This window comes from Anolis carolinensis, chromosome 6 (assembly GCF_035594765.1).
Source record: "Anolis carolinensis isolate JA03-04 chromosome 6, rAnoCar3.1.pri, whole genome shotgun sequence".
NCBI classification, from domain to species: domain Eukaryota; kingdom Metazoa; phylum Chordata; class Lepidosauria; order Squamata; family Dactyloidae; genus Anolis; species Anolis carolinensis.
This window is the reverse complement of record NC_085846.1, coordinates 20,173,073-20,198,659: the sequence shown is the minus strand read 5'-3', so window position 1 is coordinate 20,198,659 and position 25,587 is coordinate 20,173,073. Positions and strand designations below refer to the sequence as shown.

Here is a 25,587-nt window from a genome sequence, read left to right as displayed (position 1 = left end):
TTTTGTTGCTAAAAATTTATTATAGAAATTCAGTCAATAATACAATAACATTAATATACATACAATATCCTGCATGGTACTTTATTTCACAAATCAATATTTTATTATACTGACCAAGATTTGTGTATCTTCTTTTTATTGCAAACCTCAGAACTTCAAAACAGGAAGCAGCATTCAAACAAAGTTTCAATTGCACTTTATTAGCACTATGTGATACGTTTAAAAAAACTTCACACAATTTTCAGCATCTTTCTATAATATTTACTCGCAAGGAAGTCCCTTTATTTATAAAAAAGATTTGTTGAAAGTTTAAAGGTTTCCTGCTCACACATTTTGGCTACTTTATGGTTTCCTATTCATTAAAACTGCACAGTGCTTCTTAAGCTAACTGATATGGAGGCTAGCAGGGTTTTTTCCACAATGTGCCAAGAAATGGCACCATATTTGTTTCCATTGACTACCTGTGTATGTTGTTTTTTTCACTCTGGAAACTTGCTGTGGATCAGCAATTAAGAGCTCACAAAGCAGGGAAGTCGACAAACGATAACTTTGAGTACCACTGATGTATAAAGATTGGACGTGGCTCCATTATCGTTCAGACCAGTTATGCTGTAGGCCTTAACCAATAAACAAACATCAAAATAACAAAGGAATTTCACTGCCCATAATCTCTTGTTGCATCATTCTGCCTGGTGATTTAGGGATAAAGGACAACTACTTGAGAAAAAAAATAAGTTGCTTACTTGGTTGACACTTACTTTGTAGATTAAGAGCACACTGGCCCTGGAGGTAAAGTTTAGGGAACAATGTGGCTAACATACATATAAGCCTATGTGACTTTGGAAACTTTAGAAAAACAATGCAGTGGGCTCTTGGTGTCTGCTGTGGTTTGGATCCCCAAAGCGGTGGATGCTTGGGTCCTGTTAAATACAGTGATGTAATACAAGGCAGATCTTTATATAAAATGGCAAAATCAAGGTTTCCTAAATATATTTTCAAGTAATGGATGGCTGAATCTATGGATGCAGAATCTGTGGATATAGGGGGCAGACCGCACACAGAAAACACTGGATTTCAGTGACCTGATAATACTGTCTACTCCATAAAAAACACTATGTGCAAATGATTTTTTTGCACATACAGAAAAGTCTGGAAATGTCTGAAAAATCATCAAAATGTGCAAAAATTCACATAATCTTGCCCAGAAGAGGCAAAAAGCTTTTCAAATTATTTGCTCTTGGTTAGGTGAAAATGAAATAAGCAGACTGACATCCCCAAAATTGTCATATTTCTACCACTACCAACCAACACCAGCCGTCTGCCCACAGAGCAAAACGATTTCTACTGAGTGGCTAGTACTACTCTAACCAACAGATAAAGTGGGAAGGTGACATTACTTCTCTCAGTGTCTGGAAGCTTCTCCTTAGTTAGTCAAACTACTGCTAAGTCCTCATGCTTGAACATGGGCCTGTCAACTGCCTCTGAGGTGTTCATGGAGGGGGGTTGCATTGTCATCCAAAGCTTTCTTCAGGGCTGAAGCCCAGGCTCAGTTAGTCTTGAGCCAGTCTGGGGACTAGAATTGTTTCCAGAACTAGTACCCATTTGTATGGTGCGTGTTTTCTCTGGGATAATCAGGTCCGGCTGTATTTGCCCAATACAATTCCCCTTGGAGCTGCTGCCCAGGTCAATACTGTCCTTGGATGGGTTATTGGAGAAGCCATCTGCATCTCCTCCTTTGAGAGCATCAGTTTGGGGAATCTGTGTACCCCCATTTGTGTTCACCCGCCAAGGCAGACGTAAATATTTGTGTACTTCAATAGCAGGACTGCGACGATCAGGATCAATGGTCATTAAGCGGCAGAACATCCCCAAGAGATGAGTCGTGAATCCTTTCCACAGGCCTGGTGTCTCTCCTGGCACTGTGCGATTCTGCCAGATGCCAAATTCCTCAAACTGAGGGTCGGGGCTCATTGCTACATCCCAAGGGAAACAGCCAGTGCAGAGGCAGAAGAGCAGCACCCCAAAGGCCCAGACATCCAGGCTGGGGTCCAAAGATAGAGTTTCTGTGCCCTCGAGCAGGCATAGCTCAGGCGGGGAATAGGGCAAGGTGCCAGACATGGCAGCAACTTTTGTGCCCTCCAGCCGTGTCAAACCGAAGTCAGCCAGCTTCACACGATGACACTCTCTATCAAAAAGCAACACGTTGTCCAGCTTTATATCCCTGTGCACTAAAGCCTTGCCATGCATGAAATCCAAAGCTTCAGCCAACTGGGCTGCACAGCGCTTCACCTGTGCTTCAGGAAGGCCCTCCTGTTGAGGAAGAGAAAGGGGATTGAAAGAAAAGTAAGATCCCAAAAGCCTTTTCAATGTGATTGGTGGAAATGTAACTTTTCTTTGAAAGTGTTTTTGGTTATGAGGTGTGGTTAAGCTCTGCCACAGAGGCTAACAGTGGATGGTGCTGATTAGTACCTATGATGACACAACAACTTCCCTCAAACATTTTTGCATGTTTCAATTGCTATCTTCATCATCACCTGCTCAGTACTGGGTCAGATTTTTAAAAAGTATTAATAAGATAAAGAATAGGGATGGAAATGTGTACTATGGCTCCTTGGTGCAAGAACACAATTTAAGAGGAATTACAGCCAAAACTGACATTTGAACATTCACACCATCTACAGTGATATACTTCTGCCATTAAGTTGCAAGCTGGACTTACACTACATCTGAGGAAGTTCTCCTTTTATACCATGATTTTATATTATCAATGCCTACACCTTACATGTCTTCAAGGGAAATTCCACGACCTTCCCATCTTGTTGTGTTACTCTACCAAGTTCATAAGCACCCGCAAAATCTTTGCATATTGCATACCCCTGAATTCAGAATAGAGCAGAGGTCCCCAGCTGGTGCCAGCTCTTGTGCAAATCCATAATGTGTGGATGTCTCAAAAGCACTGCCAGTGGACCGAACAAGATTCTGGTGTGAGGAAAGACAGAGAGAGATACAGTATTCCCGCAGAAACTCCCGTCTCCCTGTGCGCTCCTTCAACATTATCTTCAACGCCATTGAGGTCCCTGAAAGCAGACAAGGCAAAGTGTCAGTAGATGACTATCAGGTGATGCTTAGGTGCCTGCAATCACAACAGTTGTACTAATATGCACCCCGAATTTCTGCCTAACAGGTGTCTAACAGCAGCATGTGCCAGAGGCTTTACATAGTCCATAACAAGGCTTACCACTTGCATCAGATGAGTAAATGTATGTGGCAGAGGAACATTAAATTGGAGAACCAGTGTGATGCAGTAAGTTGAGTGCTGAATTGCGATTCTGGAGACCAGAATTCAAGTCCTCGCTTAGCTACATATCCCAGGATTCCATATATCGAGCCAAGGCAATTATAGTGGTGGGGCAGCTGTTAAGATGATCTAGGTACATCTATATTCTACCATGTATATGTACCTAGATCATCTTAACAGCTTCCCCCCACATTTCTAGAGAATGAACTTTCTGATCTGTTCTATGGATGGAAGCTTGAATTCACTTGAGCCCCCACATTCACTTGTTTTTGTTTTTTTTAAGTAACTGTTTAGTCATGGGCCCAGTTACTGTCTCTTCTGTTTATTTTGTGTTTTTGTACAGTTTGTTCATTCGGAATGCACAAAATAGTACACACACACACACACACACACACACACACCCCAGAATGGAAATATCGGTGAAACGGAAAAAAGTGGAAATTGTAGTCATTCGGTTGGCTGATTTTTGGTGCTTGTAGAAGCTGTCAGGCCCTACAGCTGGGCGCCAGGTGCCCAACACACTTGGATGTAGGCCCTAGCCAGCAGGGCCTAGTACAGGTCCTAGCAGGGCCTACAGCCGAACGCTCAAGGCCTGTAGGCTTGGCAGGCAAGATCTGGCTTGCAGGGCCTACAGCTGAGCACTAGGGGCACGGCACACTCAGATGTAGGCCCTGATGCTTTGCTGCCCCTAGGCCGAAAATCTTCATTTTTTCGGACCTTGGACAGCAAAGCTCATTAAGATAGCCATCTGTTTTTTGAAAGCGAAGGACTGAAATGGAAATGGGGCCATGTGAATGAGACAAACAGAAATGATAGCAATTCCATACAAATGCACAAGACTACTGTTTACTAGTTATTCCCCAGAAGGTGGCACTGTGACACAAGCTTACCATAGTGAAAGAAGTCCTGGTTCATTTGGGCAAGGAAGAGAGGTTGTTTCTTTTCCTGTCCTGGGATTTGGTCTGAATCTTTTGTGAAGTTTGACATTCTCTTGCAGGCTTGTGCAGACAGAGTTGTCTCCTTCCTTAACATCTTATTTTTCCAGCTGTGTAGCTGGCTGGCTTGCTACCCTGGATGCTGAGCCTGGCCTGGCCAACACAGCACCTGCTTGTTGGCAGCTGCCTGCATGCCTGGGATGACACAACTAATTAATGACATGACATGTGTGCCAGAGGAGGTCAAGGGAGCAGCTTGGGCTGGTCTGAGCTGCTAGTGAACCTCAGTCAGGATTTAAGTTAAGTCGGGATTTTATCCCAGTACTTTTATTCCTCTCCAAAGCTAAGATCAACTTGGAGGCAAGAATAGTCCTTATTTAATCAGGTCTGCCTCTCATTTTCCACAACAATTTCTGTGTGGTGAAATCAACTGTTCTCTAATATTTTATTAAAGAACTGCAGAAATTGGCATTTTGGATACTTCTAGATGCAGCATTTGTAATGCTATAATTCAAAAGATAACATTAATCTCCTGTGAGATTTCCCCCCTTTTTAACAGTTCTTGTGTGCAGAAAAATATAAGGAAAAAGACGAGAAAGCATTTGACAGTTACTCAAGGGAGAATAGTTAATAATGAACCTTATTGAAATGAAGGACCTCCAGCACAATAATACCATAGAGTCACCCTTGGCAAGATCTAGAAAATCCCAAGAGATAACATACTTTCTTGGGCCTAGATAAATGAAATCAGGGATACCAGATCCCCAGATATAGGTCATATCCTATCTGGAAATCAGAAGTGGAAATCAGTGAGCAAGTTATGTCAGCAAAGCCACACATATTTGGCTACATTCCTACTCCAGCATGAGTTCAAGTTGGCACTTATGTTCTAGAGAAAGTCCCAGTTTTTGCTCATTTTGTTTGCTAATTTCCCAGAAGGTATAGGCAGAAAGAGTAGGAAACTGAAGGAGATTAAGTGCAGTGTGGTGACACCCTTCCTGCTCAGATCACATGTTGATGGTGGCAATAAATACTAGGTTCCTGTACATTGGGCAGAACAGAATTTCAGGGTGGACAAAAATACAGAAAAGGCCTCCGTATCGATGCTTCCAAAGTCAGTAAAAAGAAAACATTTCCTTTCAAAGACTGTTCTGGAATGGCTCCTAAAGATTCTTACCTCTCTCACGATGCTGAACCTCTAGAACGTGTCCATAAGAGCCACTCCCTAGTTCCTTAGTGACGCTGTACCTCTCCTCGATCTCCAGCTGAGGTAAACTGTCTGAGGTAATGGACATGAGCTTCTCTAGGAACTCCTCATTGTCCTCTGCTTCTTCTGGGTTCTCAGCTGATCTGGAGTCCACTTCAGCAGCAGAATCTATAGAGTGACAGAAGAGGCAATATGAAGGCTGCTATCGGAGCCTCCGGTGGCTCAGTGTATTAAAGCGCTGAGCTGCTGAACTTGCAGACCGAAAGGTCCCAGGTTCAAATCCGGGGAGTGGAGTGAGTGCCCAGTGTTAGCTCCAGCTTCTGCCAACCTAGCAGTTCGAAAACATGCAAATATGAGTAGATCAATAGGTACCGCTCCGGCAGGAAGGTGATGGCGTTCCATGCCGTCATGCAGGCCACATGACCTTGGAGGTGTCTTGGGTACATTTTTTGCAGTTACACCCTACAGAAAGATGTATGGCTCAAGATGTGTTCTGATGTAGTACAGTGGGCATTTGGTAACCATTGGGCTTTGGTTCCAAGACCCACTATGAATTATACGTACATGCATATCAGTATCTTTATGTGAATAATCAAACTTGTTCACTGCCAGATTATTTGGCACTCACTACTTTCTCAGAGGCAGCAGTTTCAAATGTGATCTACAAATCCACAAAATGATATGCACAAACAATGTATTGACAAGACGGCTAAATGTTGTACTCTTTTTCTGTTCTGATGGCTGCCAACTTCAAGAAAATGGGGCAGAGAATATTATTCTTCCTTTGGTGCAGCTGATGGAGCATCTAAGGAAAAAGCAGTTTTATAAAGTCCAAAGAAGCAAGGAAAATAATCCTACATTTCTTTTTGTAGTGCAAGTATAAGGGACAACTCCTGCCTGAATTAAGAGTATGGATGAATGTTAGAACAGGTTTGTTCCTACAAAGCACTTTCTTGAGGAGAAATTATATCTGGTGTCCATATAAGAAAAAAGGGATGTTTATCACAAGAAAGGTAAGGTTGAGATTCCCTTGCCGTCCCTTCTGTACATATGAAGATCTCAAATTGGCATATGGGCTTGCAACCCTGATCTAATGAGAAGCTCTCTTGAGCAATCTTATGACACTATTTTTTTTGCGAACTGACCTGAACATTCTATTTTAGCAGAACTTCCTAAAGGTAGTTTATTTTGAATCTTCTAAAATCCAAGGCTAGCAAGTAAGTATGTGCTTACAAAAAGTGGGAAGTGTCCCTTTGTTTCTATTAAACATCTGCAGCAAGGAGCTAACCTAGCAGCAAGCAAGGCTGCTGAAATTGAATCTGAGCCAACTCAATGGCATCCTTCCATCATCCCGCACACAGTGGGTGGACATTCCCTTCATACCGCCTGCATGTGTGTTAGCAAATGACTTTGCAGTTTTGAATCCCAAGAAGACCTTCAGAGTGAGTTAACCAAGCCTGGCAACTGCAGGCTAGGACATGCAGAAAAGGGAGAGAGGTTTATAGCCCCTAGGAATAATACAAAGATTATGTATTCAGCTAGGTTGTCACCTGACAGTGTTTCCATATTTATCCTATTCTGCACAGATAGAATCTGGTTCAATTGTCATCTGATATCACAATATTTCTATAAATACACTTATATGCTGTTTATTTTCAAGGTGAAACTATAATCTCGACGGGAAATGAAAAAAAAATCCAAAACTCTTCTTCCCAGAAATTTGTTGCCCTTACCAAATAATTTTATTTTTTCCTAATTCAGAGTTTTGTCCACTTATTTTCTCTTTGTTGGAGAAATAAGATATGTGAAATATGAAACTCGGTAAATTCATGCTTCCAATTAGCCTTATAAATATGATAAAATTAAAGATGTAATGGAAGCTGACAAGGAACATCTGTTTTTTTTTTTTCCAGTGCATTCACAGCATTCAAATTTTATGCTCACACTTTATGAATTCCAATCCAATTTGTGAACTTTTGCCATTTGTTGAAACAAAAATGCTATGTGCTTCTCAAGTCTATGAACTGTGGGAAAGTTTAGGTACTATATTGACTATTGATGAGGTCCCATGTTCCAATTCGCCAGCCTTCGTGGCAAATTGGCAGGGCAACAGGGCAATCCCGGTGCCCCACACCCCACACCCCACCTCACTGTCAACAACACTTTCCCATCACACGTCGGAAAGTGTCTCCATGCAGCTTTGCCCCATGTTAGCCCTGTTGTTCCTAATGGAACTTGGGGAGGCTCCTGTGTTTCCAGCGCAGCATTGTAGGAAGCCCCGGAGCCTCACTGGAAATGAGCCTGTATCTCCTGATGGGTGTCTTTGTGGCTCAACTGGGGCAAAAGTGTCCTAGGATGTTAAAATTTCCTCATATGGTGAAGTCTACGTTTGGCTTTTTTTTTTTTGAAGCAAAATAACTGGATACATAATGGTATTTTGTAATATTTGGGCAAATAATAAGATGAACATACTTCTTCCTAAAGTGTGGCAGGGATTTCTTTTCTAGCATCTTGAATCCACTGGTCCATATCCTGATTTCAGGAGCAGCTGTAAACAAGCTGGCTCCCTTCAGATCTTTCATCACCTCTCAAGCTAAAAATATGTGACTCCCTAATCAGCTCATCACAGAGCTTGATTCTCAGGCCTTTTACCATCTTGTTCATTTTCTAGCTTGTCAGTATACTTCTTACACTGTAATTGCCAGAACTGGACTTAGTGTTTCAGATAAGATCTGACCAAACCAGAATGGTACTATTACATCCCTCAATCTGAGCACTATATCCCTGTTGTTGCATTCTATAACTACACTTTCTTTATTGGCCACCACTTTGCTTTCCTCACATGTTTAGCTTGTCATGTATTAGATAGATATAGATATAGATATATAGATATAGATACTGTTGTCAATCCAGATGTTAGCCATCATGTATTTGTGCATTTCACATCCTTTCCCCAATGTAGTAGCTTACATTTATCCCTGTTGGAATTCACTTTGTTAATTTTGACCCAATTCTCATCTGTTAAAGTTATTTTGAATCCTGATTCTTCCTAGCCATCCCTCATAATTTGGCTAGCATTCCAAGTATTATATTATCCAAGTCATTTATAAAAATGCTAACCAACATCAGTCCCAGGACAGAAAGCAATCATTTATCTGCATTGTTTGTGTTATGTCCACCAAGCTGTTAAAATCAGTCCAACATAAACATCGCCTTGCTCATATTTGACTAACCTATTATGGAAAACCCTTTCCAAAGTCTTGTTGAAACAAAGACATACTACATGAACAGCATTTCCCTAATCTACAAAATTTATAATTCTGTCCAAAAAAAGAAGAATTGGATTACTTTCGCATGACTTATTTTTGAGAAACCCATGTGGAGTTTTAGTAATAATAACATTCCTTTCTAAGTCCTCAAGGACTGGGTGTGTAATGTTCAATAAACTTTCCCAATATATACACCATTTTAATTGGTTGGAGATTGGAAGTCTTTACAATTCTCTTCTTTTTAAGACATGGAAGCATTCACCTCTTATAATCTGCTGGGTCTCTCTTGTTCTGCAAAACTTCTCAATTACACTATTAAAATAAAGAATTAATCAGAAGGGAGCTATAGTTCATATAACACTGAATACACATTAATCTCAACCGCGCTACAACCCTGCTTCCCAGAGTAGTTTCCCCACTGGCCACTGGCCACTGATGGTCATATGGCCATGATATAAAAAGAGCAACTTATGTCTGCTCCCTTAAGACAACACTAAGATAAAGGTGTATGGATTTAAGATTATCAGAAAATATCTGACCTGAAAGCCTAGTCCCATATTTTCCTTTGTGTATCTTTTGAAATCAATGGCACAAACACAACAAGCCAAGTTTGGGCCTGGTGTGCTTGGTACTCACAGTTGTGGGTCATCATCAGATAGAAGCTGGGAACAATAAGCACCTTTTTAATAGACAGAGAGGAGAAATTCCTCAAACTGTGTGAGAAAGCCTCCTCATCAACTGTTTTGTGCCTTCAACACTTGGGAGAGAAAGTCTGTGAAGTGACAATGATGAGTCACTTTGTAAATTCGGCACCATAAAATACACTGGCAAGGACAGACATCACACAGGGATTTGCTGATCACGAAGCAAGAGCCAAGACACTGTATATAACACCCTCAAGTACCACCTTACCCACCACAGCCAAAAACATTCTTCTTCCTCTTCCTGAATGCAATTCCATGTTGCTATTAAAAGTTACAAATAATCTGTTGTGACACATGGCACTAAAACTGCCGAATCTTTAGCTAATCTGAGATATTGACTTGAAAATATGTGTACGGGATGGCTTGTCAACATTTGATACATGGACTATGACAACATCATGATTCATTTTACATATGATACATGGCTGAAAAACAACAGGCATGATCCTGAAGTATAAGATTAACCAGGTACTAACTGTCCAGTTATTTCCCCCATGTCTAAATCAGTAAACATTGCTCTTCCCCTTAATCCATAGCAACAATGATTGACCTTGATTAGGATTTTTTGGCTAGAGCCCTTATTCCCAACATGAGACACAAGCTCCATAGGGGGACAATTTGATTGAGAATGAGTTATTAACAGTAAAGTTTTTGCATTTCTCATGGTTCTAGGTTGCCTCATATACTCTGTCTGTGTGTGTGTGTGTGTGTACACACACACACACTGTGACATACACATTTTAAAAATTAAACTCAGAATGTACACAGCGGTCAGAATATACAAGGAGTAGCAAGAGCATAGAGTTAAGGAGAGTGCATAAGCATGGAAAAGGAAGGTGTCATTTCAAACAGCCCCACTCCCCTCAGTGTTCTTTTAACATTACAAGCTATACAAAATATATAAAAATGACTTTTTGTTCTGCATATGAAAGTAGCAAGAAATCTGTGAAAAAATCCAAAGCACATTTATTATTTTCAAAGGAAAGTCAATGTTTTTATATGAAAACAATATACAAAAGAGATTATCAGATGCAAGAAAATTAACGTTGGGTGACAGGATATTATCACATATTGTGTTTTGGTCTCTGTCCTGTGTGATTAATGTGTATTTGATAAAAATGCTTTGAACTGCATTTTAATATGTGTGTTTGTAGAATTGTTATAGTATTTGTGTGTTTTTGACTGTGCTATGACCCGCCTCAAACTGTGAGGAGAGGTGGGTAAGAAACAAAATTGTTGTTGTTATTCTCACCAAATGCACACAATGAATTTGGACATTTAGAAAGCGCATTGGGATAAAATCTAGGAGTTTTCAATCAGTTGGTCTTAGCCTTTACTTGTAAAGGGATGTACAATGCTATTTAGTTCACTATGTGATACCAAGAGTAAAACTACGAACTATACATTTAAAATGTAATGATTGTAAATTCTTTAAAGTACTAACTCCAAATATTACTTTCTCACACAGTCACCAAAAAGATTGTTCCTGTTGTTATCAAAAGCTATCAAAATTGTATCTCTTGCAAACACTTGAATGGGTTTGCCTTACAGCTCCACAGAAGTTGACCTCCTGGGTTTTGGTGTAGTTGAGATTGTCTAAAATGAAATGGCGTGTGGGAACACGTAATGATCAGGCTGCTATATTATTCGATATGGATTAGTTGTTTTAGGCATTGGCTGCAAGCCTGCTTTTGCAGTCCTCAGCCTCTTCAAATTTACTCAAGACTACATTTCTCTGGCCAAGAAAAAATGAGTTTCTGTTTGTAAAAGACTTCAAATGTGGCAACCTGTCTTTTAAATAGGTTACAGAAGGCTCTGCATTATTGAACTAAAACGGAGAGACTGATTGCTTACCTATAACTTGGTTCTTTATATCGTTGTCTGTAAATTCACACTAAAGGATGCAAAAACCCCATTTGTGTAAGTCACAGAGTTCATAAAGACAAAGAACAGGTTATTTACCTGTAACTTAGGTTTGAGAGCAGATATGAGAACTCAGACAACTGCAGCTTTGCACCCATTTGTAAATCACAGAGACCATAAAGAGGAACCCCTAATTTTTCAAAACTTAGCTCGATATTTGGCTAGTTATTCCCTGTCCTCAATTGGGAGCATTTGGGAGATCTCAGGGTCAGATATTTAAAAGTAACACACACTTAGGACACCACCAATACCCACACTGGTGTAAACAGGATCATATAATGGTTGGACTGCTGACATTCAATCTCCGCTCAGCCATCAAGTTCACTTGGATCTGTTTTTCTCACAGGTGGTTGTTCAGATTTTTTAAAAAGCAAGAAAACCACAAGTATAGTATGTTGTGCTTCTGGAATGAGAACAAAATAGTGAAATGGAAAAGATGATTTTTGCACTTTTACCAAATGCCATTCTCTCTTCTTGGAGTGACATAACCAGTCCATTCATTGAATTATGAGAACTAACTTGTTCACACCAATGAAAACAAGTAGGATATCTAAAGCAAAGAGATACATTTCTAGGCTGGCTTAAATGTATAGCACCTCTCCTTTTAGAATTAAATGTGATCTGGCTTTCTCTCACTATGAAACTAATGCCCATGCAGTTTCTAAGATAGAGAGAGGTGCAATAAAGCATGAGTTTCAGTATCATGAACAGCAGTCCAGAAAGGGGCAGGGGAGAAGGGAAGAAGCTAGCCTATACTCAAAGGTGGGAGAAGATATGCTCTTTCCCTGTGGGAAATTGCTGACGGGGTGTTGGGTGCTGGGTTGCAATTGCAGAGTGATATTAGAGCTCTTGTTGAGAGACAATCTCACATTCCGTGGGTCCAGTTCACAAGGCCATAAGGAGTGTGTTTGGACCCTTTGGATGCTACCCACCTGGCTGATTGGTCAGCAAATGATTCTGAAAAACAAGGACAGATCTTTTTCCATAGATGTCAAGGGGAAATCTCTAGCTACATTCCTTTGGAACCAAATACAGTGCAACCATCATATCAGTAGAAGGTGTGGATATGTGAAAACCTGGATAACAGCAAACCCTATTGAAATGAAGGACATCCAACTTACCATAGATTCTGAGGACCAAGAAAAAACCTATAGTGGACATATTTTGGCAAACATGGATAAATGAAACTACCCCACAAAAGTCTATCCCACAAATACAGGAATCATATTATATTGGAAATATTTCTAACTTAATCTCAACTGTGGTTCATCTCTTAATCTCTAATGAAAAGCCAATAGGAAGCATACAGATATCCAACCTTACTTGACTATCTTATTTTTTTCAGATACTCAGATATTATTCCTTTTACAGGTATCTCACCCTGATGCTTCACTGGCAGGTTTTGCAGGTGTAGATTCAGTACAAAAGAGGGTGGAAAATGAGAAGTCCTGCATGTGAGTTTGAGGCCCCTTCTACACTGCCATATAAAATCCAGATTATCTGTGGTGCAGCAGATAAAACTGTTGAGCTGCTGAGCTGATGAACTTGCTGACCAAAAGGTCAATGGCTCAAATCCAGGGAGTGTGGTGAGCTCCTGCTGTTAGCCCCTGCTTCTGCCAACCTAGCAGTTTGAAGCCATGCAAATGTGAGTAGATCAATGAGTACAGCTCTGGCGGGAACATAACAGTACTCCGTGCAGTCATGCCAGCCACATGATCTTGGAGGTGTCTATGGACAGTGCCGGCTCTTTGGCTTAGAAATGGAGATGAGCACCAACCGCCAGAGTCGGATACAACTGGACTTAATGTCAGGGGAAAACCTTTACCCTTTACCTAATATGGCAGTATAGACTCATATTTAATCCAATTCAAAGCAGATAATGTGGATTATCTGATTTGATAATTTGGATTATATTTTATTTTTATTTATTTCCAACATTTATATCCCGCCCTTCTCACCCGAAGGGACTCAGGGCGGCGTACAAAATTGGCAACAATTCGATGCCTATACATAATTAAAACAGCTATAAAAATCCAATAAAACAATTAAAACAATATAAAAAATATAAAAACATATGATTAAAATCCATTCCTCCAAAATCCTCGTGCTGTAGCCGTAAATCATTATATGGCCGTGTGGAAGGGTCCCTAGACATCAACAGTCCTGATCAGGTGTGGCACATGTGGGGCTGTAACTTCCATGATTGAATCAATCCACATATAATAATTGGCTGTAGCTGTTTGACACATTTACTTTGGATTCTTGGCAAAAACCAATTTGGGAGTCTCTGGGCCCTTCCACACAGCAATATAAACCAGAATATCAAGGCAGAAAATCACACAATATCTGCTTTGAACTGGGTCATCTGAGTCCACATTGACATATATTCCAGGTCAAAGCAGATAATGTGGGATTTTATTCAGCTGTGTGGAAGGAGCCTCTGCAAGTAGTAATGCTACAATCAGTATAATTTATCTCAGTGGAGTCCCACCACCATAATGTGGTGGTGGGGGACTAGGTGTTATGTTTCAATAAATCCTTTAAGAAACAGTTTCAGAATCTTTTCTTCAATTGCACTCCCTTATCTTTGATGTGTGTACATAATGAGAATGGGGAGACAGAGGCAGGGTAAAATCATTCTGAGATTTCTTGGGGGTGAATATTATAACTCCATCTTCAATACAAGGACCAAGATACCATATACTTTTAGCACAGTGTAAATGAACACTAGCAGTACTCCACTAGACCTCACACTTGCATAACTGATTTCTTTTTGGTCATCATGGCCTTGAACCCACCTGTTATTCAACAGTCCATTAGCTCTCCTCACTCCCACCCACCCCATGTTAAAACTGGCTTCATTGGGGACTGCAGTTATGCAATATTTGAAAAGGGCACCCACTTCTGAAACTATGTTTATCCTAGCGCCAACAGATTTTGCTGAGTACGGGAAGGTGTTTGGAACAAAAATAAATTTTAAAAATGGATATGTTTGGCACATACAGTAAGTATGATGGGCAGACTTCAGGAAGACAGGATTTTTGTTGATGTTGACTCCTGAGATCCACTAACCAGAGGCGTGTGCAAAATGCCAGCTCAATTGGGCCAAGACGTGCTTGTGATAAAAACAGTTGGCTCTCCACATCCACAGATTTTGAATCCACAGATTTAACCATCCATGGCTTGAAAATACAGTAGAGTCTCACTTATCCAACACTCACTTATCCAACGTTCTGGATTATCCAAGGCATTTTTGTAGTCAATGTTTTCAATACATCATGATACTTTGGTGCTAAATTCGTAAATACAGTAATTACTACATAGCATTACTGCGTACTGAACTACTTTTTCTGTCAAATTTGTTGTATAACATGATGTTTTGGTGCTTAATTTGTAAAATCATAACCTAATTTGATGTTTAATAGGCTTTTCCTTAATCCCTCCTTATTATCTAACATATTCGCTTATCCAACCTTCTGCTGGCCCGTTTATGTTGGATAAGTGAGACTCTACTGTATAAAAATTAATAATGATCCAAAAAGCAAACCTTGACATTCTCATTTTACTACACCATTGTATATAATGCAACATTGGAGATTAAGATCATCTGGGGAGGCCTGGTCTCGGTCCCGCCTCCTTCACAGGTGCGGCTGGTGGGGACGAGAGACAGGGCCTTTTCAGTGGTGGCCTCTCGATTGTGGGATTCCCTCCCTAGTGAGATTAGATCAGCCCCCTCCCTCCTGGCCTTCAGAAGAAAAGTGAAAATGTGGTTTTGGGATCAAGCTTTCGGAGAATAATTGCAGAGTAATAATAGATATGGACTATGTGCAATAACTACTGGAATGGCTCTGGATTACGATTGTGGATGGTGTGGTTTTTAACAGTGAATGAAATACTTTTTTGAATGTTTTAATGTGCATTAATTTAATTCTTATCTTAAATGTTTATTTTAATTGCTTGTTGTTTTAAGGCATCAAATAGTTGCCTATATGTAAAGCTGCCTTGAGTCCCCTTCGGAGTAGAGAAAGGCGGGGTATAAATGGGGTAAATAACTAAATAATAAATGAGCACCCACAGCTTTTTGTATGCATGAATGGGGGTGGGGGTGGAACCAAGCCCCAGTGGATACCAGGGCCCATAGTAGGAAAAAGGAGGAGGAGGAGGAGGAGGAGGAGGAGGAGGAGGAGGAGGAGGAGGAGGAGATGATACTCCTGGCCTCACGCTCATGTTAAAAAAACAAAGTATGGATCGTCAATGTTGTAATCCCAGGTGACAACAGAATCAACAAAAAGCAACTGGAAAATCTGACATGATCTAAAGATCAAAGATCAAACTGCAAAGACTCTGGCACAAGTAACTAAAGGTGGTCTCAGTGGTGATCGGCACACTGGGTGCAGTGCCGAAAGACATTGGCCAGCACTTTAAAACAATCGGTGCTGACAAAACTACCATCTGTCAGCTACTTGGATGTGAACACATTATTCACCAATACACCACATAGTCCTAGACGCTAGGTGTGATGCAATACAAAAGCCGGCATAGTGATCTTGTTTGCTGTGTATTTACCTTGTTGTGTATAAAATAATACCAGTAATAATAATTGTTACCAGTCTCTCTTTGTGGCTTGAGGTGTGGTACAACACAGTTAAAACAGGCAGATAAAACATTACACTATTAAAATGCATATACAGTAGAGTCTCACTTATCCAACATAAACGGGCCGGCAGAACATTGGATAAGCGAATATGTTGGATAACAAGGAGAGATTAAGGAAAAGCCTATTCAACATCAAATTAGGTTATGATTTTACAAATTAAGCACCAAAACATCATGTTATACAACAAATTAGACAGAAAAAAATAGTTCAGTACGCAGTAATGCTACGTAATAATTACTGTATTTACGAATTTAGCACCAAAATATCACGATATATTGAAAACATTGACTACAAAAATGTGTTGGATAATCCAAAATGTTGGATAAGCGAATGTTGGATAAGTGAGACTCTACTGTACCAAAATATACACAAGACTAACACCAATAAAAAGCAGCTAATATCCAAACCTTTTCCTAACCAAACCAACTCCTGTTACACAGCTATAGTTAGACAAACAAGAGACAAAAATCCTTGACAGCCTAATTGAAGTCACCCAGTGATCTTCCAGTGGATCCTGATCCACACCCTGCACTAATCCATCTGAATCAGCTGTTCTTTAGAACAAAGGAACAAGGGACCACAGGAATGTGCTAATTGGCTTATAAATAATCATCTCCCTCCCTCTACCCATCCACGAACTAAGACTCCATGGTATTAAATATAGACACACATACCCATCCATCCCCCTTAAGATAATACAGTGGGAAAAATCAAGCCAGAAATATTTAAATTAGAAGACCTTCGGTAACCTTGTCTTCTAAATAATACCATCCAGATCGAAATAATTAGTGATTGATCTCTGGCTCAGGGTAACAGCGGCTAAAATCAAATGCAATTCCAAATTCAATTAACAGAACCACTTCATGTTGTCCCTTGTTTCAAAGAAACACCAAAGGTCCTGTTGCTCTCTCTGAGCATGTGAGCCTAATCAAAATGCGTTTGTTATATGAATACATTTCATGAGCCAGCAATTCTAAGATAAACATGTTGCCTTCCTTGCAATGAATTTTTTCGTCCTACTATTGTTCCCCCTCGGCTTTCAGCTGTCTGGGGTCAAAGTACTGTTTTAATCTCCCTTTAGCCATGATAGCTAGTAGGTGTTGATAGATTGATCCTTCGCGAATATGTCTAATCCATTTCTGCTCCCAATTATCTTTTTAGCTTTGACAACATCCCACAGCAACAGGCATCTCCTTCCCGACTCTATTCTAGTTGACAAACTCTGTCTGCTCCAACTTTTGACTTTTGCTTCTTGTAGATTGCCAAATGCTAAGCATTCCATGGGAGTTTGAAGTTGATAAAGAATAACCCAACCTATTCTTCTCCACGTCTCTGTTTTATACTGATATCTTTAGAAAAGCAGAAGATTTATTTGCTGTATTCTATTGTAAAAATTAATTCAACCAAAAGCAAACTTTTTCTGAGCAGATAACAAAAACCTAAAGCTTAAAAACCGAAATCTACCATTCTGGGTCTAGGCCACTGATGCTTGTTTGTTCATGTCTCTAATGATGAATGGCAAGAGTCTCCGCATTCAAGCCCCTTCTACACTGCCTCATAATCCAGATTATCAACTGGATTATATAGGTCTACACTGCCAGATAATCCAGTTCAAAGGAGATAATGTGGATTTTATACAGCTGTAGAAGGGGTCCTAGACAGCATTCCTTAAGAGTGTTAAGACTATGAAATCCTGGAATTTCTGAATTAATATCTATCTATACCTGAGCTTGGAGGTCATTAGGGGTTCATTTAAATTGTAGAATTAATGCAGTTTTACATCACTTTAACTGCCTTAATTTAGTACTAAGGAATCATAAGAATTGTTGTTTTACAAGGTCTTCTCTGCCAAAATGTGCTGATGCCTCATGAAACTACAAAACCCAGTATTCCATAGGATTAAGCTATGGGCAGTCAAAGTGGTGTCAAACTGCATTAATTCCACAGTGTAGATAGATGCACACTTGATAATCTATAACTGATCACAAAAAACTAAACTTCTAAGACATGTCTAGGGAGGATAAAGACAACATTTATGTGTCCTTCTGAGCTACTTGGAGGAAAAAGCAGAAAAATGCCATTCACAGAAATTATAAGCAAACAAATATAGGTTGAGTCTCCCACATTAAAAATTCTCAGGATCAGAAGTATATTGGATTTGGGGATATTTTAAAATATTTTCTTATGCATAATGAGATCTCTTGCAAATGGGACCTGCGTCAAAATATAAAATTCATTTTGTGGTCATATTCACCATATAGCCATAGCGGGAAGATAATGTTGAACACAATATTTTTTTCACAATTTTGTGCATGAAACAAAGTTTGTATATGTTGACCCATCAAAAACAGAACACAGTGTGTATAGAAGGAGGAAAATAGAGGAAGTCACATTTGCATTACAAAATAAACTGCTTTAATTCTACTTTGTCATTTTCCCCATAAAATATGGGAAATGGTAGTTTGATTCCATACTGAGATTTCTCTATTAAGATACCAAGTTTCCACTTTCAAATAATTGAAATGTCTTGAAAGCTTCTACACCCGGCATGGGCAAACTTTGGCCCTCCAGGCGTTTTGGATTCCAACTCCCATAATTCCTAACAGCATCTAATTTTGCTTATGCACACTTTTAAAACAGGTGTAATATATCAGCATCTTTAAATGCCTTTTAAACATTATTTCCAAAATATTTTGTATGTTAGATCAAGTTTGAAATTGGTTTTATTTTCAGGTCTACCTTTTCAATCACCTTCTGTTGAACAGTTTGGTCACATGCCAGATATTTCACAAGGAAATACAATTTTCAGCCATTTCAGAATATTTGTCATGGAAGATATTCACTGGAGATAAAGCCATGGGTTGTACTATAACAAGTTTCATTGCTATCTGAACTGCACGCGCACCTTATTTTGTCTTCAGACTGAAACGTGTGAGCAATAAACAATAACAAATCATTCATTTCAAAAATTCAGCTTCCTGGGATTCAAGCTCATTACATTTGCTTGGATATCCTTCTTCCTAAAACTTATCTGTACTGACTAAAGTTTGTTTGATATCTGCATATACTCAGAGACACTTCAACTACTTTCCTGTACCTAAAAGTTGATAAGCTTTAGCCCAAATGTATTCTTGCAGAAAACAGAAAATCTAGGACTTGTTCAATTAGCAAACTGCATTCAGTTAGCAAATCTTATAAACATTATTATTCAGAAATTCAAAATACGTCAAAATACAAAATTGTCCATATGAATGGGTGGAATAGGGACAGCTTTGCTTTTTGATAGTTTAATGCACAAAAAACATTTCACATAGAAAAGCTTTTAAAAATATTGTAGATAAAACTACCTTCAAGCTATGTGTATAAGGTATAAGGTAACCTCAATAGATTTCATGTTAGGCTTGGATCCCATCTCCAATATATCTCACTATGTATATTGGGATATTTCAGATCCTAACCATTTTGAATAAAGGATATTCAGGCTATCCTATCTTGCATTACTGGCCATACTACTGTTTCTCATCACAAACACAGCAGGACCTGGTCTCCTAATCTTCTTAGAAAGTCATCCAACACATGTACACACAGAGACACAGTTTCTAAATACAGTGTTCCCTCACTTATCACTGGAGTTTGGTTCCAGGACCACCCGCAATAAGTGAAAATCTGCAAAGTAGGGACGCTATATTTATTTTAATATTTATACATTATTTTAGTAGTTATACACTATTTTAAGTCTTTATCAACCAATCATGTGTAGATAAATCGCCTCCTTCTCCTCCCGTTGCCACTTGGGCTCCTTTTCTCTCCCTTTGGCTTCTCCTTCCTCCCTTCCTTAGGCTGTAAATTGTAATTTTTTATGATTTATAATAGTCTTTTAGAGTTTTTTGAAAAACTGTGAAACAGCGAATCCGCAAAAAGTGAACCGCGAAGTAGTGAGGGAACACTGCACTTCTAAAACAGTTAAGAGACAAAGTACTTGTCCCATCAAATGACGCGTATAGATTTCTGCCTGTCGTCTGTGATACTTCATCTGTTAATTGTTTTCAAAGTGTTTAGAAATGGGGGGACACGTGGAGAGAGATGGGAGCTGGGGAGAAATCATCTTCTATGCTCATGATTTGCTTGGAAACAGGAGAAGGCACTTGTTTACAAGTGTGGTGCAATCTGTCAGATTTGTTTGTGTTGAACCGTTTTGGTGTCACAACCCAGGCTGCAGAGCACCAATAACCATACACAGAGGCCAGAATCTATCTAATATCTTTATTGAAGGAATATATAAGGTTAATAAAAGCAAGTGTATGAAATAGTCCAGAAATAGACCTTTCAGGAAAGGTCATAATTAGTCCCAAGAAACAATGTCCAATATGAAATATTAAGGTCCAAAGTTGTAATCCAATAACCGAAACACTCACTTTGCCAAGCAAAGTGAGGGGAGATGACAAGGTCCTTTAGTCCATGAACTTGAGCAAGGCTAGAAAGTAACTTGATTCTTGGAACACAAAGCTTGATTCAAGGCAACAAGGAAACGAGGAGCAAGAACAAGATCCGTGGTAATTACTTGGCGAGGTCCGGGAAACAAGGCAAGATCCGGGGAGAAAACAAGGCTGGGAACGAAGGCTTGGAACAGGAACAAAGGCTTGAGAGCAGGAGTAGCTGTCCACACACGCTGCTCCGGTAGCTGACGAATTGACTCCGCAAGATTCCTTCGGGAGCAAGGAACCTAAATAGGCCTCGTTTTCCCACCAGAGAACACTTCTCTGGGGAATCAGAAACGAAAGTCAATCTCTGTGTCCAGATGTATGACTCCCTAAAATTTCTCATGGGAGCAGGCTTAATCATCTGAATGCTTTGCTGCAATTCTCAAGCTCCTGCGATTAGCCTGCTGCACTCCTTTTTGCTGGAGATAATAATTACGGTGAGAAAAAGGGGGAGATTTTGACTCAGGGCTTGTTTGGCAGATTTCTGGAAGACAAACCTCCTGCAGGTGCAAGGGCTCCATTTCTGGCTGGGAAAGTTCCTTTTCTGGCTGAAATGGTGGAAAACCCAAGTTTTCCTCTTCATCTGTCACAACAGCACTAGGAACGGGACTACATGGCCCATGAGTCATCACATTTGGTGACATGCCGGAATGGGTGTTCCTATGGATGGTGTCCTACCAAGCATTGATACCCCAGTAATTAGGAGCCCCCGGTGGAGTAGTGGGTTAAAGCCTTGTGACTTGAAGGTTGGGCTGCTGATATGCAAGTTGCCAGGTTCGAATCCCACCCGGGGAGAGCGAGGATGAGCTCCCTCTATCAGCTCCAGCTCCATGCGGGGACATGAGAGAAGCCTCCCACAAGGATGGTAAAACATCAAAACATCCGGGCGTCCCCTGGGCAACGTCCTTGCAAACGGCCAATTCTCTCACTCCAGAAGCGACTTGCATTTTCTCAAGTCACTCCTGACACAAAAAAATTCCCAAAATCTATCTGTATGATTATTGCATGGTAATTTTTTAATTTAATGTATTCAAGTAGAAATTTTAAAGTTTTTGGAGATCTCTGTTTTACTTTCGGGGTTTTTTTTTCTTTTTCCTACCTTTTGAAATCACGCTTTTGTTGGCTTTTAAGCTTTAATTCCCTTTTTTTTTTCTTTTACTAGAGGTAGTGATATGTAGAAAGCCCAGGAACAATAAGTACTATAAATAAATACTATATACTATGTCTTCCGGGGGTGGGGGGTCTTGAGACTTCGGGGATCCAACTCCTGGTAATACGGTAAAACTTCCGTGATTTTGAAATTTTCCAAGTTTTTGAAAATAATTAGGAGTGGATAGGAACTATACTCACCCATGTGATAACTCAGAGAATGTATGGGAGAAAGGCCAAGAAATAAGGCTGTGTAATAGGTTCTGAGAAATAATACAATTTTGTTTTTAAACGCAAAGTGACAAAATGCAATGGTAAGATGTTATTTCTACCCGCTTTCCCTGCCTCATTGGATGAGGTCCTTAATGTTCTGCAGAAAGAGTTTCAGGAGGTGGAACCCCCTCTTTCACCCAAGTAATAAAGTTACAGGAGCTAAAATTCTGCTTTTCACATGGCAACCCTATTCACATCACCAATATTTAGGTTGCCTCATCCCTCTTTCACAACCAGTTGTTGTATCAAAGAGTTTACAGATTGTGGGAGCGAGAAGAAAAGTAGAAAATGAATTGCAGAAAGGAAGCAATAAAGATAACAAGAGATGAATGCCTTCATGCTTATGATTCAGTCCAGACCAAAGGGGAACAGTGAAAAGAAGTTGCTATCGGAATTCCTAAATCGAAGAATCTCATATATTCTCTCACCACCATGACAAACAGGAGGTAGGAGAATATTTAAACAAAGATGTAATCACCTCTAGCAGAAAAAAAAATTGAAGCCAATGCATTTGATATAACAACAACAACAACAACAACAACAACAACAACAACAACAACAACACTTTATTTATATCCCACCACCATATCCCAAAAGGGAGATTTATATTATTTTGTCAGTAGTTGCTTGGAAATAGAATGTGAAAAGCACCATTATGTAGCCATAATAATCCAGATGACAATCAGTTAGATTATCAGCAGAAGTTCATATTTAATAGATTGATCTGACAGTCACAATTATGGACTGGCTGAGTTTGATTATACAGCTGGGTTTGATTATACAGTTGGTCATGGTCATCTACATTTCTGGTTCTAACTTTTGTGGATTTGATTAACTACAGATTTTATTATTATGTTCTCTCTAGGAATTTCTTCCAGGTTGGAAAGTCACCATAGAACAATCCTGGAAGACTCAGAGTTCCTGGAGAAGTGCTATCTCAAATTTTTTCAAAAATAGTATAATTGTCTTTCTTCCCACTTTCATGGCAGTCCTGTGCCTCTTACAACAACAAATGGGGAGAGGCTATCTTCATAACCCTGTGTGCCTTTAACTGAAGTACGTCCTATAGAACTCAGTGAAAACTGCTTCTGACTAAATGCATTTAGTCTAAATTATATCTGTATACCCGCTATGGAATTCAGTTGTTTGAACCACTTAAGGAGGGATCTAGTATTGTATCAAAAATATTCAAAGTAGAACTGTTACCCCCGTTATAATACTAAAATATTAATATATATACTTTATGCAATCATGTCTGAATGTGTTCTGCAACCTATCTATGTCTGGACAATTATAAAGCATTTGCACAGAATTCATCTTCTTTACTTAATATAAAAAATCAGTAAAAGAGGGAAAGCCCAATAAAAGCACCAAGCTAAGACTGCTTGTATGATAGGTCCTTTTTGCAGAAAATAATGGAAAGCAATTGTACACTTATATTCCCCAGCATCAACAAACAGAAAGTGTGCTTTTAATATAAAAATTTGAATTTTGGTTAATTTTGCAGATATGCATGTATCAATTTAGGCATATGCAATATCCTTATTTACAAAACTGATTTCTTCTTTTATGTAAAGTCAGAAGAGCAATCCAAGTGTTACATTTTCTGATCTTGTTTTTAACATATAGATTAGCAAAAATGTGCAAATTGAATAAAATAATGTCCAGAAAAACAGTAAAAAACTAGAAGCAGGCATAGTTTATTACATACCATTCTGAAAAATTGAGAATATTAACAAAACAATTCAGAAACTTGTAAAAAAACCACTTAAGTTTAAGTACCAAGTAAATGGGCACATAATTTCTTGTTATTTATTGCAGAATGATCTATCCTGCAGAAAACCTTTGCACTGTGGGGCTGTTGTGATTCTTCCCCACCCCCATATCTCCAAGGCCTTACCTTGCTCTGGGAGGCACTTTTGGGCTGTAATGGAAGGCTCTTGGGGAAGGACAGCAGCCGGCCATTCTCCAGTTGTCACCTGTCTCTCCTGCACTATGGCATCTGTTTGTCCCAGTGTCATTCTTCTTGGTGCCGTCCCTTTTGCTTCGGCTCTGGTTTGAGCTCCGTGGACCCGATGTCCCAAAACAGTCAGATTTGTTTCTGTCCTCAGCCTGTCAGTTGAATTTGTAAGTGCTGAGGCCGTCCTGGCTGGTTGTAATCTCTCTCACCGTGAAGGGAAGGCAACATGTGTCATTGGCTGAGACACAAGTCGGGCAGGTTTCCAAAGATAGGCGGGGAGGCAAAAGGAAGGCAGCAAGATGCTGGTAACAATGCAAGGTGCTAGGGGAGACTCACAGCCCTCCACCTTTGGGCAATAGAAGTTTGCGTACTGAATAAAACAGTGGATTCACATCCCAGATAGAGAGGATAAATATGGGAATAAAATGCAGAACTCCTCGCCACCAAAGACAGACTAATTCCATTCTTACTGAGCTTCCAACAATTGGTCAAAAGAATATGTTTTTGTCATATCTTTAATGCATTTTAGTCTGATTATTTTCCCCACATATGGTTTTTGTTTGGAGAGTCATGATGGGGAGAAAAGCAAATTGTCAGCTGTTTTAGGTCGGGCAAATGTTTTCTGAGTTTATATTTGCTGCTATAGTTTTCTCTGTGTTCTCTTGCTCTTTAATATCTAATGATGTTTCTTTTGTACTAGACTGTCCTATATGTACATGTGTATAAGTTGATCTTGGGTAAGTTAAGGACAGGTTTTTGGACCCAAATTATGGGTATTGATATGACCCATGGATAAGCTGAGTGTTATTCCACAGAGAGGAAAGTGTCAGCACCTCCATAGGGGACCACTCTTGCTATTTCCCCATCCAGACATTCAAAAAGGACAGAAGTAATGTTGTGTCGGGGAAGGAAAATGAATATATGCTTCTAGGTTCTCCCAGAACAAACTAAACTCTCATATTAGTTGCTTCCTTTTTTGATAAGACCTAACACATACAGTAATGCTTACATTGACCCACAGATAAGTCCACCCAGGTTTTTAGGACAATATTTTTAATAACATTTCTAGACTTATACATGAGTCAATGCAGTATTTCTGGAAATTCCCCAGAAATTTTATTTTACTCTAAAACATATTGGAGGAACAGAAAAGCTCTTCTGTTCTGCTCCGTCCTTCCTTCCTTCCTTCCTTCCTTCCTTCCTTCCTTCCTTCCTTCCTTCCTTCCTTCCTTCCTTCCTTCTTTTAAATATTTTTCAAGGTGTTGTAGTATAATAAGGTACTAGTGAAATAGCATGTTTGCACTATAATGCTAAAATTTAGAGAAGGGGGGACTAAACATTAAAATTGCTCTTCAAATCGCAGGGTCATCTCAGCAAAACCACACAGGTCTAAATACCACATTTGAAGACCCTTTTATACAAATCCAAAAATTTCTGCAAGCAACTCTAAAAAATGGAATAAGTGGGTACAGAGGTGACGACAACGGGCAAAAGCTGATAGCAAAGCTTGATATCACAAGAATTCATGCGTCATTAGACTAGTCTAGAAGAACTGTGAATATTTTTAATATGTAACACAGCTTGAACGAGCCAGTGTGGCATAGTGGTTTGAGTGATGATCTACAGCTCTAGAGCACCAGCTTTCCAATTCTCATTCAATTGCAGATATCTATTTGGTGACCCTGGATAAATCATACCTGCTTTCCTTCAGAAGGAGGGAATGATATATTC

At 39.5% G+C, this 25,587-nt stretch overlaps 1 protein-coding gene across 1 annotated transcript; it reads right to left on the bottom strand.

The window, feature by feature from the left end:
• Positions 1–24,080, bottom strand: sbk3 (SH3 domain binding kinase family member 3). Its single transcript, XM_003224582.4, has 4 exons — positions 23,797–24,080; positions 5,411–5,608; positions 2,875–3,077; positions 1–2,310 (listed from the first exon to the last, which is right to left on the bottom strand). Exons 1-4 carry the CDS (start codon positions 23,915–23,917, stop codon positions 1,528–1,530), a joined length of 1,305 nt encoding a protein of 434 aa, XP_003224630.2. The 5' UTR covers positions 23,918–24,080; the 3' UTR covers positions 1–1,527.
• Positions 24,081–25,587: the final 1,507 nt, after the last annotated feature.